The 19,694-nt window shown below is 44.0% G+C and overlaps 1 protein-coding gene across 1 annotated transcript in view; it reads right to left on the bottom strand.

Moving 5' to 3' along the window:
- Positions 1-19,694, bottom strand: part of LOC126456014 (uncharacterized) — a 259,144-nt gene that overhangs the window by 104,502 nt on the left and 134,948 nt on the right. The window contains exons 3-4 of the mRNA XM_050091770.1: positions 17,821-18,011; positions 8,380-8,627 (exon numbers count right to left, since the gene is read on the bottom strand). Of these exons, the coding sequence (XP_049947727.1) occupies positions 8,380-8,627; positions 17,821-18,011 (439 nt within the window). The remainder of the gene's footprint in view (positions 1-8,379; positions 8,628-17,820; positions 18,012-19,694) is intronic.

Below are 19,694 nucleotides of genomic sequence, written 5' to 3'. Positions count from 1 at the left end.
AAAGAACATTTACAGCGACACACATTAACGGGAACTTCCAAGATTTTATCGACAACTTGATAGTCTGTCTAAATTATTTCATTTCCCGAATAGCTGTAACTATTTACTTGTACTATTATTTTGCCATAAATAATAAATTGTTATCTTGTATGACCGATTGTTATAAATGACATTACTATTTCTTGTCAGTTGAGGTCTTCATGTTATAGAATTGGAAAACTTAGGACGTAGATAGTGGTTTGTAGTTTATCGTAATCTTTTTTCTGATTGTTTTGTTGGAACTCGTCAGCCCTCCGTATTTCAGTATTCCACTTTTTTCGACGTTGTTTCTTCTGGACTATTTTCTTCAGTTTTCTCTTTATCACTCTTAAATTGTGTTCTTAGTCTATACCTACCCTGAGTGCACGTTGTAATCCAATATATGGTTTTGGAATCTCTAACTATGTCGTAATCCAACTGGAATATTTTCAACCGCAAGCCTTTTCCAAGTGTACCTCCTTCTCGTGCGATTTTTGAACAATGTTTTCAGTATTAACAGCAGAAATTGATTGCAAAAATAATTCTTACTCCTACTAGCTAGCCCATATTCGCCTGTGACACTGTTTCCGAGGCATACCACTACCAAGCGTCTCAATTAGCCATGCTTCTTAGATTTACGGCTTCCTTTAGCTACTGATTTGCGTATTCAATATCTACATACAGATCTCCAAACTTTCCCTCTTCTGCCTAAGATGTCGGCCAATACAGGGCGAATAACAATAAAAAAAAAAAACGCTCACCACTCAGTAACCACTCAAATTATCAAAAATGGCTCTGAGCACTGTTGGACTTAACTTCTGAGGTCATCAGTCCCCTAGAACTTAGAACTACTTAAACCTGACTAACCTAAGGACATCACACACATCCATGCCCGAGGCAGGATTCGAACGTGCGACCGTAGCGGTCGCGCGGTTCCAGACTGTAGCGCCTAGAACCGCTCGGCCACCCCAGCCGGCCTCAAATTATCATCGGTCTGTTAGCAATAGGGAAGAAGTACACACAGGACTTTTAAGTTTTACTTATATCGGTTTTATACAGCTGGTGTCTACCAATCCTGGAATATATCCTACGGGATATTGTCTAATAAGCTGTTTTTCAGATTTCTTCATTCTCGACGATTCGGTTCCGTAATGTAATATTGCTTTTTTGGATAATATTTCCCGTGTGCTTACGTTACTTTCCCTAGACTTAATTAATTTCTATGCAAATTTTCCCCGTTCACATTAATTAAATTAGTTCTGCAAGGTTCGCAGGAGAGCTTCTGTAAAGTTTGGAAGGTAGGAGACGAGGTACTGGCGGAAGTAAAGCTGTGAGTACCGGCCGTGAGTCGTGCTTCGGTAGCTCAGTTGGTAGAGCACTTGCCCGCGAAAGGCAAAATTCCCGATTTCGAGTCTCGATCGGGCACACAGTTTTAATCTGCTAGGAAGTTTCATATCAGCGCACACTCCGCTGCAGAGTGAAAATCTCATTCTGGAATGTGAATTAGCTTTGCTCTGCTTTTTTCTAGGCCTGGCTCATTCACCAATTATGATTTGCACAATTTCACAAGCGTCTTTTTGGTGTACTCAATTTTATTGTAACAGCCCACCACGTGTTGGTTTGACTCTTAACGTTGATAATTTACCGAATGCTGGGACTCTGCGATTATCCATCTACATTACGAAAATACGATTGTGCGAACTTATCAATTTTTTTGGTGCTGTTGAATTCCTACACTATCTGTATTTCTGTGTATCTACCGCTACAAAAGAAGTTCTTTGTATTCTTGAAGTGAAGCCGGAAGTTGCGAATAAAGCGCCTTGTAACAATTATATGGTTTTTGGAAGCATCTCATCATTTTTGAATATTTTAACTGTCGTAATTTTTATGATTTGAATTGTTATTAAGTGCTTTTATTTTTATTCACAATGCCTGAGCTGTGGTTTCCATCTCCATAAAGTTCTTTGTATATATAGGGTGTTGCTTTTAAGTTGTGACAACTAAATATCTCGCAAAAAACGGCGTTCTGGGTGAAAAGTTAATACTATTATAAGTTTCCGCAACTGTCCACCTCATAACGTTCCTCCTGAATGGGCTGGGCCAGCTTTTATATTTTCAAATAGGACCCCCATTTTTGTTGCATGTTCGGGTTCTACGCCAAAATACGTCTCGTTTGCTCAAGCGATTGTTTTTAATTCGTGGTAGGTGTTGCCATTCGACCAATATCAAATGAGTTTGATTTTGAAATTAAAAACCGACGTATTTCATTTCACATTTCATTTACTATGTTATTGCTAACCTTTGTGTTATAACGGTTGATATTCAAGTTCTAAATTTACTTTAGTGTTGCAAATTTCATTGTATATTACAATATTGTTATCCGCTTCAATGCCCGATTAGAGTGTACGTTTGGAGTGATCCAGGAACAGCTACGTGAATGTAATAGGTCTCTGCTTCCCTCGGAATTGTTGATATTGGTGAGTCCTCTTGCCTCTAACCATTGGGGTGCTCGATTTCGGTGAGTACCTTTGCCTCTCATACGCGCATACTGAAATACACGGTAGATATCACGAGAAATATGCAATAGCGGGCTGACGTTAGTGTAAACTCAAGTTGCGCTCAGTAGCACCTACTTGCTATAACATATTGTGTTGTAATGGCGTTTCCGGGTGAAAAAGAGGTTTTTTGGAGCAGTGTGAGTTTTTATTTGTGATTGGTGACTGCGTACAGAGTTATGCCACAATATTCAGTTTCTTCAGGGACTTTTTTAGAGTAAGTCTTAAGCGAGAAACAATGGTTTGCCGCGCAGTCTCCAGGTGTAGCCTATTAACCACAGAAGACAAATAACTGCATTTGGAATTAAGTTTCCTAAATTTCCTAAAAACACAGATGCAAAACGAAAAAGGGCGAACGTTCGTAAACATGCAGATTCCTTTTCAGTTGAAAATAATCATTTCTTCTCAATACGTTTTGCTGATTTGTATTATAAAAGGGGTTTGAAAAATGATTTTGAATATTCCTTCGAAACGCAAGTTGAAGACTGACGCTGCTCGAACACTAAATCTACCATTCTCGGTACTGATTTAGGGCATAGTAATGAGCCTAATAATGAGAGAAATATTTGGACACAAAAACGAAGCTATCGTAAAGAAATGGAAAACCAACTAATGAAAAAATTAGTACTATACAAAACTTTTGTTCTGAAAACAAACATTACCGTGAATGCGACGGTACGTGCTTATGCCAACAATTATAAATTATGGAAACTTGAGCTTGATAATAATGTACTAAAGCCTGGAAAATCTCTGTTGAATTCAAACTTTGGTATGATTTATACATGTGGGCCTTGTGCCTATTAGCTTCAATGCAGTGCACGTGGCTGAAGGTTCTCGGTGACGTCAGACTCGTCATCACACTTAAGCGTGAGCGCTACCGTGCATGCTGGTATCCGTGGTCTCACCACTGGTGTGCTTGACTTGGGTGATCCCCTTTGCCTCTCACCATTGGAGTGTTCTGTTTCGGTGAGTACCCCTAGTAGGTGCTGTCATCAGCACTTCATGGACATTTTACCTTATTACTATGGTTGTGGTTTACAATCGGCTGGCGGCCGCGTAGCCACAAGCGCGAGATTTATGGCTGTTTGACGGAAATACACACCGAAATCATTCACCACGATGGTAGGGTCCGAGGGCGCCCAAGGAATTCAAGTGTTCATAAGGTTTGGGGACACGTAAGAATCCTCTCCATAGGGAATAAAGAACTACTTACGATGTAAGCTCATTTGCTAGAAATTTCGTGTTTGCGCATATTATTTGTACTGTTAAAAAACATTTGCAACGCCCGACTAATGTTTAAACACCAGTATCAACGACTAGAACACAAAGAGTTAAGTGTACATCGTAAATGTAATGTAGAACCAAATGCGTTGGTTCTTAATTCAGTCTGGAACCGCGTGACCGCTACGGTCACAGGTTCGAATCCTGCCTCGGGCGTGGATGTGTGTGATGTCCTTAGGTTAGTTAGGTTTCAGTAGTTCTAAGTTCTAGGGGACTGATGACTACAGATGTTAAGTTCCATAGCGCTCAGAGCCATTTGAACCATTTTGAATCTTAATTCTAAAAACAGATTTATTTAATATTTCTTGATTACAGCACCATCTACCACGATTGGAACAAAAATGGTTTCAGCTAACCTCACGTATTTTTGCCTTAGAATCCGAATTTACAATAACAGCGGATGGTTTCCTTTTCAGAACACAAAGTTGACGCCGCCCACGCATAATTAGAGGTTAGGAATTACCCAGTTGTATCACAAACAAATTGTAACGCAGCAACTGTGATGTGGAGCAATTTATAAACGGATTCTCCTTTGTTTTCTTTTTACTTATATTTGGTAATAATAGGAAAAATAGAATGTTTCACTTAAATTTAAAGAGAAGGATTTCACCCCACCCATAAGGCGATTTGAGATAAGTGATTTACTTTGTACTCAAAGTAGGAGGGAGCATTTGAAGTGGCCCTAAGTAGGCGGACGTCGAAGTTACGCAGGGAAGGTTATAAATGGCGCATAGCGGGAAGGTGAGAGTCAAGTAACAAACAAAATGTTATGTGATAGAAAATTGTTTTGTATGCTGAGAAGTGTCTTAGTAACGCGTAGGAAAACGGCTGAGTAAGCAGGCAAGCATTAGAGCGGGAATACAGAAAACGTCTAGATTGTTCTACAAGGATCTTCGCATGGGTAGACCTTACAGTCAGCTTAAGAGCGCGCGCAGCCGCTATGTGGAAAGAGAATCTCCGTACTAGTTTGCTATGCAATAGATCGAGGTTTCGCACAAATACATAGAAGAGTCTCTGGAGTTCTTAATATTTCAGACTTATAACTACATATTTTAGTTCTGATTTGAACACGGTAACAGAGGACAATACCGAATGGATCAGATTAGTTTCGCTCAAGTAACGTGTTTCCACTTATTTTCAAAAGCTTATGATCTACCGGTTCTGATACCTGATATCTGAAACCAAGCAAGATACTCGAACACGGTATCAACTCACCATACTGGTAACGGAAAGCCTATCATAGTGGACGCCGAAGAAACGGCACCAATCAAGTGGTGGGAGTAAGGTACCTCGTAGCTGTGACAAACTACAGCTCGACAAAATTCGAGCTTACCGTATGTCTTTAACTCCGTTATTTGCTAAACTGCTCCATGAAGTTAGATTTGCAATGGTTCTATACTACTCATGTACCTGTGTTAGCTCTGCATAACCATTCAAACTTGCGATATACTCATTTTCGTACATTGAGGAGCACAGAAGGGAAATTCGAGGATCGGAAAGACTACATAAACTGAATAAATGAAGAGGTCAGTTCATTATCTCTCCATAACGATTCATTGTCTAATTCAATATGCAGCAGGAAAGTCAGCGTTACACTTATGCAACTTGTGTCAAAAGGATGATAATGAAATGGTACATGTGGTCCCATTTCACACAGTCCACTGACCTGTACTTAATAGCGGCTACTTTTTTTTCATAGTAATCAGCCACATCAATTTAAAAGGGAAAAACATATAACTGAGTCTACATTTATGTTTTGCAAGCCACATTATGGTGTGTGGTGGGGAGTACTATCCATACTGTTGTAATTTCTTTCCCTTCCTCCTGTCGCAGTCGGAAATGGCCGAGGGAAAAGAGATTGTTAGTAAGCCTCCATCTGAGCTTAAGTCTCTCTAATTTTACCTTCGTGATCTTTTCGCCAGATATGCAGAGGAGCTCATATATTGATTGACCCTTGTAGGAAAGCACGCGCTCTGAATTTTAACAGTAAATCAAAGCGTGGTTCATAACACCTCTCTTGCAGCATCTTTCATTGGAGTTCAAAGAGTACCTCCGTGGCGCTTTCGAGTTCATTAACCAAACACGCTTCTCTGTTTCCTCTATCAATCATACACGGTACGGATACAAAACTGACAATCAATATTCAAGAATTTTTAGAATGAACATTTTGTAAGCTACCCCCTTCATGGGTAGACTACACATCCTGACTATTCTACCAGTAACTCTACCAGTAAGTGTGGTATTTGCCTGATATGCTATCAGCTATTGTAAGAGTCGCACTTTAAATCACTCCTTGAAGTAATGCACTGGTGCAGATTGAATCCTCTTCAGTATGGACAAGTATGCGGTCCTCTAAATGGAGTTGTTTGGAGAAAATAAGTACTTTATTGCTGATTAGAATCACAATGGAGGAAATCTCCAGGGTGGTTATAGATATTCCATATGTGCGTCCCATGGACGAAAGGGGTGGTTCAGGGGTGGTCCTCCAGAAAGAAATAATGATATTTTGTGGGCGATGGCTTAATAGTACAGCAAAGGGCAGATACATATCTCAAGAGAGGCAAAAAATGGTTCAAATGGCTCTGAGCACTATGGGACTTAACTACTCAGGTCATCAGTCCCCTAGAACTTAGAACTACTTAAACCTAACCAACCTAAGGACATGACACACATCCATGCCCGAGGCAGGATTCGAACCTGCGAACGTAGCGGTCACGCGGTTCCAAACTGAAGCGCTTAGAACCGCACGGACACCAAGAGAGGCAAAGAAATAAGCTGTAGCAGAGCTGAAATGGGCTTAAATCGTCTGCCCTGGAGGAAATCCAGAACTCAGTAGAGACAGGGGCGGCGCACGGCATAAAGTGTTTACTCTGTAAAAGGTCCACATCACAAAACAGCGAGGACCAGAAGCAACTTTCTACAGGCAGACGGGAGAGGCATTCTCTTCTCTCCCAAGTTAATGATTAAAGAAAACTTTCTCAGCTCTATTATTACACATTTATTGTTTTACGACATGGATTATTCATAGAACATCTTCAGGTTGGCAAGTTGCGCTAAACACGTGGCTCAAATTGTCTGCTTATCTTATGTAATGTTAATGACCAAATCCAAAAATACTGACCATAAACATTCTTTCGACCACCTCGCGAAAGTGTGGCAGGAAGCTACAGCATGGAGCTTGTAGTAAAATCGTCTCATGACTTTGGCATAACTCGGCAAGCTGAAGAAATTCTACAAATGAAACTGATTGTAACACCATAAATGTGTAATAATAAAGCTGAGCTGGATTTCATTAACCATTGATTTTAGTATCAGCTTCAGCTGTACTGGTGAACACGATCAAGATCAATTTCTCTCCCAAGGATCCTGGTTGGTTACTCAAAGTACGTTGGATTATGTAACGTCTTAGACCTTGATCTGTCAATTCAGTATGGATATAGTGGCGTGCGTAGCTGATTGGAACTACTGGGTACTGAATGCAAAAACCTAAGCGAGATATAAAGATAAGAAAAATTATTAATGTACTAGCCGTTTCACGCCTTCGTCTGCATACGCATTCGACACATGTATTGAACACATCTCCTCTTCTTCCTCTTCCTCCTGCTCTCTATGCCGACTACTCCGTCCCTCTGTGTGACCACCTCATCTTGCCACCTATGTCTCTCTATTTCCCCCTCGTTACTCTTCATCTCTTTCTCCATCTCTCTCTCTCTCTCTCTCTGTACATTTCTGCCACCCCCTGACCATATCTTCCCTCCCTTTCACTCTGACTATATCCTCCTATGCTTCCAATTCCCTTTCCACATGTCCACTATCCCTCTAAGTTTTCCACCTGCCTCATGCCTTTTTCATCCTCCCCATTTCTCGGTCCATTTCCTCCTCCCCCTCGTTCTGCCCATCTCCTTCTCTGTCTCAACCTGTCTCCAGCCATTATCATTAGCTTGTGTAGCCCCTGCAATACCGTTCAATAAACCAGGCCAGTACTACTCCCACAACTCACGCATGGCACATAGGTTTCTATGCAAAGCATGTTGATACAACTTGAACACAGGAACCATGTAGGGCAGCCAACACGTTGCGGCCAATATGGAGGCTGCTGAGCAAAGTTGGTTGATTTGGCACGCTGATACTGTTCCCACACGACAGTCCCTTCGTGCACGTGAGCCTACAAGCCATTTGCTGGGAAAATACGTTTTTGGCCATCTCCGCTGCTATTGGAAGTTATAAAGAACACAGTGATGATATTCGTGAGGCCTGCTGTTTCTACGACTGATTTAGTTAAGCTCGATCCAAGTATTTTCGGAGAAGATCCCAGACATTGACATATACACACGATGCACATAGTGTCCAGAGTTGCAACTGAAAGATGGGGTGCAATTACAACAACTGACACCATACAGAAATATGGAATAGCGATTCGCTACCAAATGGATATTTAACAGACATTTGTTTCGTGTTCCGGATTGGTAAAAAAAGCAGTTGACAGCTGGTCACGCGGCGGTGGTGCTGCCACGGCGTGTCGTACCTGAAGAGCGCCTCAGCCTGCGGCAGCCAGGGCGGCTCCTGGGGTTGGCGGCGGCCCTGCGGCTGCCTCCGGCCGACCTTGGTCCGCTGCGCCTGCGCCTGCAGGTGGTCCAGCAGCAGCGGCCGACGGCCGCGCATCGCCAGCTCGCCGTCCAGGTCCACCGTGCTCACCGATGGCGGCGTCCACTGCAGCAGCGTCTCCAGCGCCGTCCCAGGTTTCCACTGGCTCACCAGCAGCTGCCGCACTGACTGCGCCGACAAAGGGTGCCGTTAGCTGCTAGTCACACTGAACGCGGGACAAATGCAGCTTGAAATATCCATTCACTCATTCACAAATCGTGTTCTGTAAATCACACCATCTTCAGGGGCATTGGACGAGGCAAAAAATGTATTGACAGACAAAAGAAATTTCCGGTCGCTTCGTCTGTACATTACCAACAAATTATTGACTATTTATTTATCGTACAACAGCTATTTGTGTATCAATGTCCGATCTGTCGCGAAATGGAAGCCACAATGACAATCCGATGAAGCTTTGCACAGCTATGTTGGGCGGAGTTTCTTGTATTCCCTTAGATCGCAACACGGTTCTCTTGGAAACATAAGGAATTAGGAAAGGAGATAAGGAAATTGTACTGTCTATAATAAAACATACAGTCACAAAAGGAATTAGGAAAGGATATAAGGAATTTTTATTGTCTGTAATACAACTTACAGTCACCAGTAATCCTTATTTTACAATTGATATTGCCTACTTGGCCCCATATAAACAGGTATTCGTCAGCATTCAGTTTCTTCTTTCTTCTTGTAGACAAAGGGCTTGTGTGGAAGCAATGTACGATAGGGAACCATAGATAATAGGCCTGTACTCTCCCCTATACTCTACGTTTTCCACGTGTTAACGAGCCACTGCAATGCCTGTGCGACGAGGTCAACTTCGCCGTTGGCGGCGCAGTGTTCCTTTGAAAGCAAGAGACGTTGACCTCGATGGCCAATTCAATAAGCAGCGTCTTATTGGTGGTCCAAATGTCTTTCGTGGACTGAGAATGCAGTTCACATATGATGTTAGTGCTGTTTTTGGGGGCAGTGCATCTTTGACCTTGGCTGTGTTATGGGGGAAGCATGCAGATTATGGAGGTCTTGAAGCTTTACCTGAAGCAAACATTTTGGCCTGAAAGACGTCGAGTATAGCGGAGAGTGCAGGCATACTAGCTAAGGTTCCCTATGGCATACTGGTTCCAGACAAGCCGTTAACTTTGTTTACGAGAAGCCAGTGAGCACTTAAAGATGCCTAGAAAGCAGTACCTCCGGCCAAATATGAGGGCCTGCTGAGGGATTTCGCCAATTTCATGCATTTCCATATTCACGACAAGTAGCGGTGGCACACTGTAGGGACAATGAAGATGCTCCTGCAGCATTTCCGATAGGAAGTGTTTCATCACCCACCTTACAGCCCGGACTCAGCTCTTCCTGACTTTCATTTCTGCTCAAGTGAACCGCTGGCTGTGAAAAGAATGTTTTATCAAAGACAACTCGCGGCAAATTAGCGTAGAGAATTGGTGGAAAACACAGGCAGTTACCTTCTATGACGAGGGTACTGGGAAGCTGGTACAGTGCTACGAAAGTGTCTAAGTCAGAGCGGCGACTTTGTAGAGAGCAGCTAGAGGGTGTAGCTAACTGTTGCAAATAAAACAGCTTTGCTTTTCACTGTCGCTACCATTTCGCGACCGAATGGAACTTTATTAGCCAAATATCCCTCGTATATGATTCAATGGGCACTGAAACTACTCCAGCAGAGGAACGTAGTAAAAAGTAGGTGACGTTTTATGCGTATTAGCTATAATACAGATATAAAACGTGCACTACAATGAGCAGCAAACGGTAAAACCATAAAATCGACAATAAATTACCGTAATTTTGAAATCTGGAATACAGGTGGTAATTACACTACCGGCCATTAAAATTGCTACACCACGAAGATGACATGCTACAGAAGCGAAACTTAACCGATAGGAAGAAGATGCTATGATATGCAAATGATTAGCTTTTCAGAGCATTCACACAAGGTTGGCGCCGGTGGCAACACCTACAACGCGCTGACATGAGGAAAGTTTCCAACCGATTTCTCATACACAAACAGCAGTTGACGGCGTTGCCTGGTGAAACGTTGTTGTCATGCCTCGTGAGAGGAGGAGAAATGCGTACCACCACGTTTCCGACTTTGATAAAGGTCGGATTGTGGCCTATCGCGATTGCGGTTTATCGTATCGCGACACTGCTGCTCGCGTTGGTCGAGATCCAATGACTGTTAGCAGAATATGGAATCGGTCGGTTAAGGAGGGTAATACGGAACGCCGTGCTGAATCCCAACAGCCTCGTATCACTAGCAGTAGAGATGACACGCATCTTATCCGCATGGCTGTAACGGATCGTGCAGCCACGACTCGATCCTCGAGTAAACAGATGGGGACGTTTGCAAGACAACAACCATCTGCACGAACAGTTCGATAACGTTTGCAGCAGCATGGGCTATCAGCTAGGAGACCATGGCTGCAGTTACCCTTGACGCTGCATCACAGACAGGAGCGCCTGCGATAGTGTACTCAACGACGAACCTGTGTGCACGAATGGCAAGACGTCATTTTTTCGAAGGAATCCAAGTTCTGTTTACAGCATCATGATGGTCGCATCCGTGTTTGGCGACATCGCGGTGAACGCACATTGGAAGCGTGTATTCGTCATCGCCATACTGGCGTATCACCCGGCGTGATGGTATGGGGTGCCATTGGTTACACGTCGCATTGACAGCATTTTCAACAATGGACGTTACATTTCAAATGTGTTACGACCCGTGGCTTTACCCTTCATTCGGTCCCAGCGAAACCCTACTTTTCAGCGGGATAGCGCACGACCGCATGTTGCAGGTCCTGTAAGGGCATTTCTGGATACAGAAAATTTTCGACTGCTGCCCTGGCCAGCACATTCTCCAGATCTCTCACCAATTGAAAACGTCTGGTCAATGGTAGCCGATCAACTGGCTCGTCACAATACTCCAGCCACTGCTCTTGATGAACTGTGGTATCGTGCTGAAGTTGCATGGGCACCTGTACCTGTACACGCCATTCAAGCTCTGTTTGACTCAATGCCCAGGCGTATCAAGGCCGTTATTACGGCCAGAGGTGGTTGTTCTGGGTACTGATTCCTCAGGACCTATGCATCCAAACTGCGTGAAAATGTAATCACATGTGAGTTCTAGTGTAAGATATTTGTCCAATGAATGCCTGCTTATCATCTGCATTTCTTCTTGGTGTAGCAATTTTAATGGACAGTTGTGTAAAATAATTTTAAAAACAGATCTCTACAGAATACTTCAAAATTTAAACGTGTAAAATACAGTCATCTGACAACATCTGAAGGGAATAGTAGCTTACAGAGAAGTACTTTGAAGAATCTACGCTGTCAACCGAATGGAATGACTGGCGTCATGTATATAGAGGCCAGTCCCCTGCTGGGCGTATAACTAACTTTCCTTTAATTTACGTCTATGGTCACAAATTTTTGTTACCATATTACCGGTTTCGGTCGATAATGACCATCATCAGATCTGTTTTATAAAAACAAAATCCTAATGTTCTGCAGCCATAGTGGCATCGTCAAATGATAAATGCAGGATCAGCACCAGCATGACTGTTGGTTAGAAGGTTTTAAATTGACCCCACTTTTAATGAGTCCTTTTAGTGCTATTGCTGCTAGCTATTAATTAGCATCTTAATTTCTGACAGTATAGACCGTAAGGCTTCGATGCTTTCCCTGTTTACCAGTAAGGAGAGCATGTAAATAGGAGTGGCACATGTGTATGTTCTTTTAACTGATGACTATGGCTCGTTGTTCCATGTTGCCCCTTGTATTTCCCCACTACATTTGAAAGTTGTTTGCCTCTCATTTAAAATTAAACTTTCATTGCGCTTTACAGTTTATATGATAATTTTATGTCGCATCTTCCACTCAGTTTTACAGCAGTTCTATACCGACCTTTTCAATACTCTCCTTTACTACGCACAATGCACTTTTATCTTATTTCGTGTATTTTTATGTAATTTATAGGTCTGTTCTTATTAAATGTAAACCACTAATTCGGCCTGGCTAGTGTCCCCGCTTTCTTCTCTCCGTCAGTAGATGGCAGCAGTTTTGCCACCCAGGTTTGGCAGTTTGCCTCCTCGTTCGCATCCGCTTCTTCCTGTTGTGCGCTCATAGGTAGCACACCTCGCCTGGTACACGTCCACCGCGGCGCTCAGGGGCCACAGCACAGTGTAAGTGTCCTGGTATTATATTTGCATCTCTCGCGACCCAGGCAGTCGCCCGTAGTGCTGTCTGGTGTCACTTTCGCATTGACGTAGGTTTCACAGCACCTAGCCCGACCGGCGGTTTCTAAATTTTTTTGAAAAGTTTTTAAAACTTTTCTATGAAATGTTTTTGTTTTTGTGTGTATTGCGGCGTGTGAAAACTACGTCTCGTCTCTTGTTATTTCCAGTACGACACCTGAAGGTGGACTTACAAGAACCCGAAACCGACCGTGTAATAATAAAAGAAATTTACAACTGAAGCGGTATTTTCAACCTCTGGTATCTCGTGTTTATAAATGTTACTATTAAGAGGAAAAATGGGACAGATGCGGGGTCTGCTGTAGTGCAGAAGGTGGGGTTCTAGCTCGCTGCACTGTGTGCTCGGCTGGTTGTTGACAGCGCTCTGCGGGCCTCTCGCCCTGACCACACAGGCAGCCAGCAGGCAGCCAGTGCACTCGTGGTGTTCACTAGCAGCTGCAAATGTCAAGTGGAGTGGAATGCGTTTCTAAAATGTCAAAAGTATTTAAATATACAACCCGTGAAAACTCACTGCGGTCTGTTAACTGTTTATAATGACCTTCCGTTTAACATATATCTGTAATTCATCGTAGATGTCAGTGTTTTTCTTGCTGTTGTTGTTGTTGTTGTGGTCTTCAGTCCTGAGACTGGTTTGATGCAGCTCTCCATGCTACTCTATCCTGTGCAAGCTTCTTCAGCTCCCAGTACCTACTGCAACCTACATCCTTCTGAATCTGCTTACTGTATTCATCTCTTGGTCTCCCCCTACGATTTTTACCCTCCACACTGCCTTCCAGTACTAAATTGGTGATCCTTGATGCCTCAGAACATGTCCTACCAACCGATCCCTTCTTCTGGTCAAGTTGTGCCACAAACTTCTCTTCTCCCCAATCCTATTCAATACTTCCACATTAGTTATGTGACCTACCCATCTAATCTTCAGCATTCTTCTGTAGCACCACATTTCGAAAGCTTCTATTCTCTTCTTGTCCAAACTATTTACCGTCCATGTTTCACTTCCATACATGGCTACACTCCATACGAATACTTTCAGAAATGACTTCCTGAAACTTAAATCTATACTCGATGTTAACAAATTTCTCTTCTTCAGAAACGCTTTCTTTGCCATTGCCAGTCTACATTTAATATCCTCTCTACTTCGACCATCATCAGTTATTTTGCTCCCCAAATAGCAAAACTCCTTTACTATTTTAAGTGTCTCATTTCCTAATCTAATACCCTCAACATCACCCGATTTAATTCGACTACATTCCATTATCCTCGTTTTGCTTTTGTTGATGTTCATCTTATATCCTCCCTTCAAGACACTGTCCATTCCGTTCAACTGCTCTTCCAAGTCCTTTGCTGTCTCTGACAGAATTACAATGTCATCGGCGAACCTCAAAGTTTTTATTTCTTCTCCATGGAATTTAATACCTACTCCGAATTTTTCTTTTGTTTCCTTTACTGCTTGCTCAATATATAGATTGAATAACACCGGGGAGAGGCTACAACCCTGTCTTACTCCCTTCCCAACCACTGCTTCCCTTTCATGTCCCTCGACTCTTATAACTGCCATCTGGTTTCTGTACAAATTGTAAATAGCCTTTCGCTCCCTGTATTTTACCCCTGCCACCTTTAGAATTTGAAAGAGAGTATTCCAGTCAACATTGTCAAAAGCTTTCTCTAAGTCTACAAATGCTAGAAACGTAGGTTTGCCTTTCCTTAATCTTTCTTCTAATATAAGTCGTAAGGTCAGTATTGCCTCACGTGTTCCAGTATGTCTACGGAATCCAAACTGATCTTCCCCGAGGTCAGCTTCTACTACTTTTTCCATTCGTCTGTAAAGAATTCGTGTTAGTATTTTGCAGCTGTGGCTTATTAAACTGATTGTTCGGTAGTTTTCACATCTGTCAACACCTGCTTTCTTTGGGATTGGAATTATTATATTCTTCTTGATGTCTGAGGGTATTTCGCCTGTTTCATACATCTTGCTCACCAGTGTTTGGACTTAAGATCACATTAATAAAATGATTATGTTTCGTTTGTGCGGCGCTCAACTGCGCCGCCATCAGCACCCGTACAGAGTCCCAATTTTTTCTTAATAGCAATATTAATAAAATGTCATGCACTAATATCCGTTTGTATAATATCGTCTTACTTTAATGATCATACTACTGGAGTGAAAAGATTCTTTTTATTCAGCTTATATATTCTCCGCTGATAGTGCTGCCACAAGCCGTTCGTGAATGGTTACTGCTCGTGGAACGGAATATGAATAGCTGCTCGTAGATGCATGACTGATAGGCGATCAGTGTTTATATGGACGACGCCTCTCATTCACATCCATTACCAATGTGTGACCTGAAGCATCCTCACAGGCTAATACTGTATGCTGGAATGGGTTCGTATCTGGGACATTTAATCTGGCGGAAGTCTCAAACCAGCGCACAACCCGCTACAAAGTAGAAATTCATTCTGGAAGTTAGGATTTTCTCCAAGTACTTGCGGGTAAAGTGCTGATTTTTTCATCTGGTAAGAGATCGCGAACTATAAACGTTTTGATTTTGACGTAATCTGTGTCACTTTTAACTTTTAAACTTACTTTTATAGATGTCTGTCTTGTAGATGGAACTTGCCGTTGGTGGGGAGGCTTGCGTGCCTCAACGATACAGGTAGCCGTGCCGTAGGTGCAACCACAACGGAGGGGTATGTGTTGAGAGGCCAGACAAACGTGTGGTTCCTCAAGAGCGGCAGCAGCCTTTTCAGTAGTTGCAGGGGCAACAGTCTGGCCTTGTAACACTAACCAAAACGGTCTTGCTGTGCTGGTACTGCGAACGGCTGAAAGCAAGGGGAAACTACAGACGTAATTTTTCCCGAGGGCATGCAGCTTTACTGTATGATTAAATGATGATGGCATCCTCTTGGGTAAAATATTCCGGAGGTAAAGTAGTCCCCCATTCGGATCTCCGGGTGGGGACTACTCAAGAGGACGTCGTTATCAGGAGAAAGAAAACGCGTTCTACGGATCGGAGCGTGGAATGTCACATCCCTTAATCAGGCAGCTAGGTTAGAAAATTTAAATACGGAAATGGATAGGTGAAGTTAGATATTCTGGGAATTAGTGAAGTTCGGTGGCAGGAGGAACAAGACTTAGTTTAAAATTAGGATAATTTTTCCGTCTCTACAGTTTCTCTGTGTAGTATTACCATTTACTTACAGTTTCATCATCCATTAGGGCTATGGCTATTTGACATCAGTATGTCAGACAAATATTTAAAAGACATACTAATTAATTATTCATGAAAACTGTCTGACCATAGTCAATTTTTTCAATAATAGAAAGCATCATGAAAAACAAACGCTATACTGCTTTAAGAACATGCAAAGTCCAGTCCAACGCAGTTCTAGCGAAATTATAATAAATAAGCAGATAAAAGAATAAAAATATAAATCTGTAGTTTCCATTTTGTACTCTCATGAAACCATAACTTATAAATGGCTAACACAAGTGCTGTACTTCGAAAAGTTTGTCTCCCGTTCCGTCAATCCTTTTAAAAGTCTTGTCTAGCCGCTACCAGGCAGTAGATGCAAGCTAGGCCGACACGATGACATATCCAGTAAGCCGCTGGGCGGTATTGTTTACATTTCGTTAAAACATTCCTGACAGACGGGGATTGCGACATACATCAAGGCCGAGGCCCGATAGAACCGCTAGCGCTGCAACACAGTAAGACCAAGAGTGGGGCATCAACTCTGAGCACTTGTGTGCTGCCGACAAAGTCACACGTTGCAAATTTTACCGTGCCTAACAACCCGTGCTGCGTGAAGAGCGAGCTAGGGAAGCTGATAGGGTAAGTATATGACAAACCGACTCGTCATCCCCGTCCCTCCCCAGGAGGACTACTTCAGTATCGTAGCTATACGTATGTGCTGCTATAGAAGAAAACTGAAGATTAGGTAGGTAGATCAGGTAACTAACGAGGAGGTGGTGAACAGAATAGGAGAGAAAAGAAATTTGTGGCGCAACCTAACTAGAAGAAGGAATCAGTTGATGGGGCACAGTCTGTGACATGAAGGGATCATCAATATAGTATTGGAAGTTTGGGCGGTATAAATAGCAGAGGGAGACCAAGAGATGAATACAGTAAGCAGATCCGGAAAGATGTGAGTTACAGTAGTTTTTTGGAGATGAAGATGCTTGCACAGCATAGAGGAGCATGGAGAGGTGCACCAAACCAGTCTTTGGACTGAAGATCACATTAATAAAATGATTATGTTTCGTTTGTGCGGCGCTCAACTGCGCCGCCATCAGCACCCGTACAAAGTCCCAATTTTTACCCAGTCGAATTTTTGACACAGTCCCCGGACAGAGAAAATCCCCAATCCCACCGGGAATCGAACCCGGACTCCGTGACCCATAGCCACTAGAGCACGAGATGCGGTCACAACAACAATAAAAACGTAAATAATCTAGCTTGGGGATCAAGGCATTCAGCCGTGCAGCCTTTCTATCTGAGTCTTGAACCGGAGACAGTGACAGGCTTTTGAGTTTGAGGGTAACCACCGCAAATCGTTGGTGATCATCTGCTGACTGACTGGCAGCTGGTTAACTCGTCAGGTTTCGGCACGGGGCTCACCATACCTACGAGTGTGTGTGATTGCCCGACTGTAACGTACGACGGGAGGAGAATGTGAATATTGCGCTTTCGGTTCTATTGTTGTTGGTTGGTGCTCACTTATACGTCACAGAGAGTGAAACACATTTATATTGTGTTTGAACTGTAGTGTATAGGAAATGTTTTCTTTATTGTTTCATGATATTGTTGCCACTTTCAGAGAAGCATCTGTTCTGTAGAAAATGCTCTTGATTTGTAATTAATTGTTTATGATTCTATTGATGAGACTGTGTTTTTATGAAAATACTTAAGATTTTATTGAATGCTTGTAGAAAATTAGCTCACACCTGCACAGCTGCCAACCTACAGTTCCCTACACTGAAATTTTGTAGTACAGCATTCTACTATGTTTCCTCCCCAGAACCGTCCAGCCTCCAAGGAGACACAAGAGCGATACGTAACTGGACAGCGGGCCGCGACGATCTTGAGGAGGCCGCGCTGCCAGGCGACGACGGCGGTCTCGGAGCGCGGCGTGAGGAAGATGAGCCAGGCGTCCCTCCAGCAGGTGGCTGCGCCGTCGCCCGTGCCCGGCAGCAGTCCGCCGCTCGCCACGCCCAGGGCGCGCAGCTGCAGCTCCTCGCACAGCCGCGCCCCTGCGCAGGCCACGCTCTAAGCCTCTCGCTGTCCAAACGGAGTAGCCAGCTGAATACTGAAATACATGTCAGTATGGACACTTTGACAATAGTAATTAACAAAATTTCTCAAATTATTGTGTATTTCAAAGTCTACGATGAATCGTACCACTGACTCATACACTCCTGGAAATTGAAATAAGAACACCGTGAATTCATTGTCCCAGGAAGGGGAAACTTTATTGACACATTCCTGGGGTCACATACATCACATGATCACACTGACAGAACCACAGGCACACAGACACAGGCAACAGAGCGTGCACAATGTCGGCACTAGTACAGTGTATATCCACCTTTCGCAGCAATGCAGGCTGCTATTCTCCCATGGAGACGATCGTAGAGATGCTGGATGTAGTCCTGTGGAACGGCTTGCCATGCCATTTCCACCTGGTGCCTCAGTTGGACCAGCGTTCGTGCTGGACGTGCAGACCGCGTGAGACGACGCTTCATCCAGTCCCAAACATGCTCAATGGGGGACAGATCCGGAGATCTTGCTGGCCAGGGTAGTTGACTTACACCTTCTAGAGCACGTTGGGTGGCACGGGATACATGCAGACGTGCATTGTCCTGTTGGAACAGCAAGTTCCCTTGCCGGTCTAGGAATGGTAGAACGATGGGTTCGATGACGGTTTGGATGTACCGTGCACTATTCAGTGTCCCCTCGACGATCACCAGTGGTGTACGGCCAGTGTAGGAGATCGCTCCCCACACCATGATGCCGGGTGTTGGCCCTGTGTGCCTCGGTCGTATGCAGTCCTGATTGTGGCGCTCACCTGCACGGCGCCAAACACGCATACGACCATCATTGGCACCAAGGCAGAAGCGACTCTCATCGCTGAAGACGACACGTCTCCATTCGTCCCTCCATTCACGCCTGTCGCGACACCACTGGAGGCGGGCTGCACGATGTTGGGGCGTGAGCGGAAGACGGCCTAACGGTGTGCGGGACCGTAGCCCAGCTTCATAGAGACGGTTGCGAATGGTCCTCGCCGATAGCCCAGGAGCAACAGTGTCCCTAATTTGCTGGGAAGTGGCGGTGCGGTCCCCTACGGCACTGCGTAGGATCCTACGGTCTTGGCGTGCATCCGTGCGTCGCTGCGGTCCGGTCCCATGTCGACGGGCACGTGCACCTTCCGCCGACCACTGGCGACAACATCGATGTACTGTGGAGACCTCACGCCCCACGTGTTGAGCAATTCGGCGGTACGTCCACCCGGCCTCCCGCATGCCCACTATACGCCCTCGCTCAAAGTCCGTCAACTGCACATACGGTTCACGTCCACGCTGTCGCGGCATGCTACCAGTGTTAAAGACTGCGATGGAGCTCCGTATGCCACGGCAAACTGGCTGACACTGACGGCGGCGGTGCACAAATGCTGCGCAGCTAGCGCCATTCGACGGCCAACACCGCGGTTCGTGGTGTGTCCGCTGTGCCGTGCGTGTGATCATTGCTTGTACAGCCCTCTCGCAGTGTCCGGAGCAAGTATGGTGGGTCTGACACACCGGTGTCAATGTGTTCTTTTTTCCATTTCCAGGAGTGTAGTAGTTTCACCGATGAGTTTGAAAAAATCAGCACGAAATTATCTGTGTCATCTTCTGTTAGTAAACATGTGCCCTCACGATCAAGACATAGGAAAAGGG

The sequence above is a fragment of the Schistocerca serialis genome, chromosome 2 (assembly GCF_023864345.2).
Source record: "Schistocerca serialis cubense isolate TAMUIC-IGC-003099 chromosome 2, iqSchSeri2.2, whole genome shotgun sequence".
NCBI lineage: Eukaryota > Metazoa > Arthropoda > Insecta > Orthoptera > Acrididae > Schistocerca > Schistocerca serialis.
This window is presented reverse-complemented; position numbering and strand designations above follow the sequence as displayed.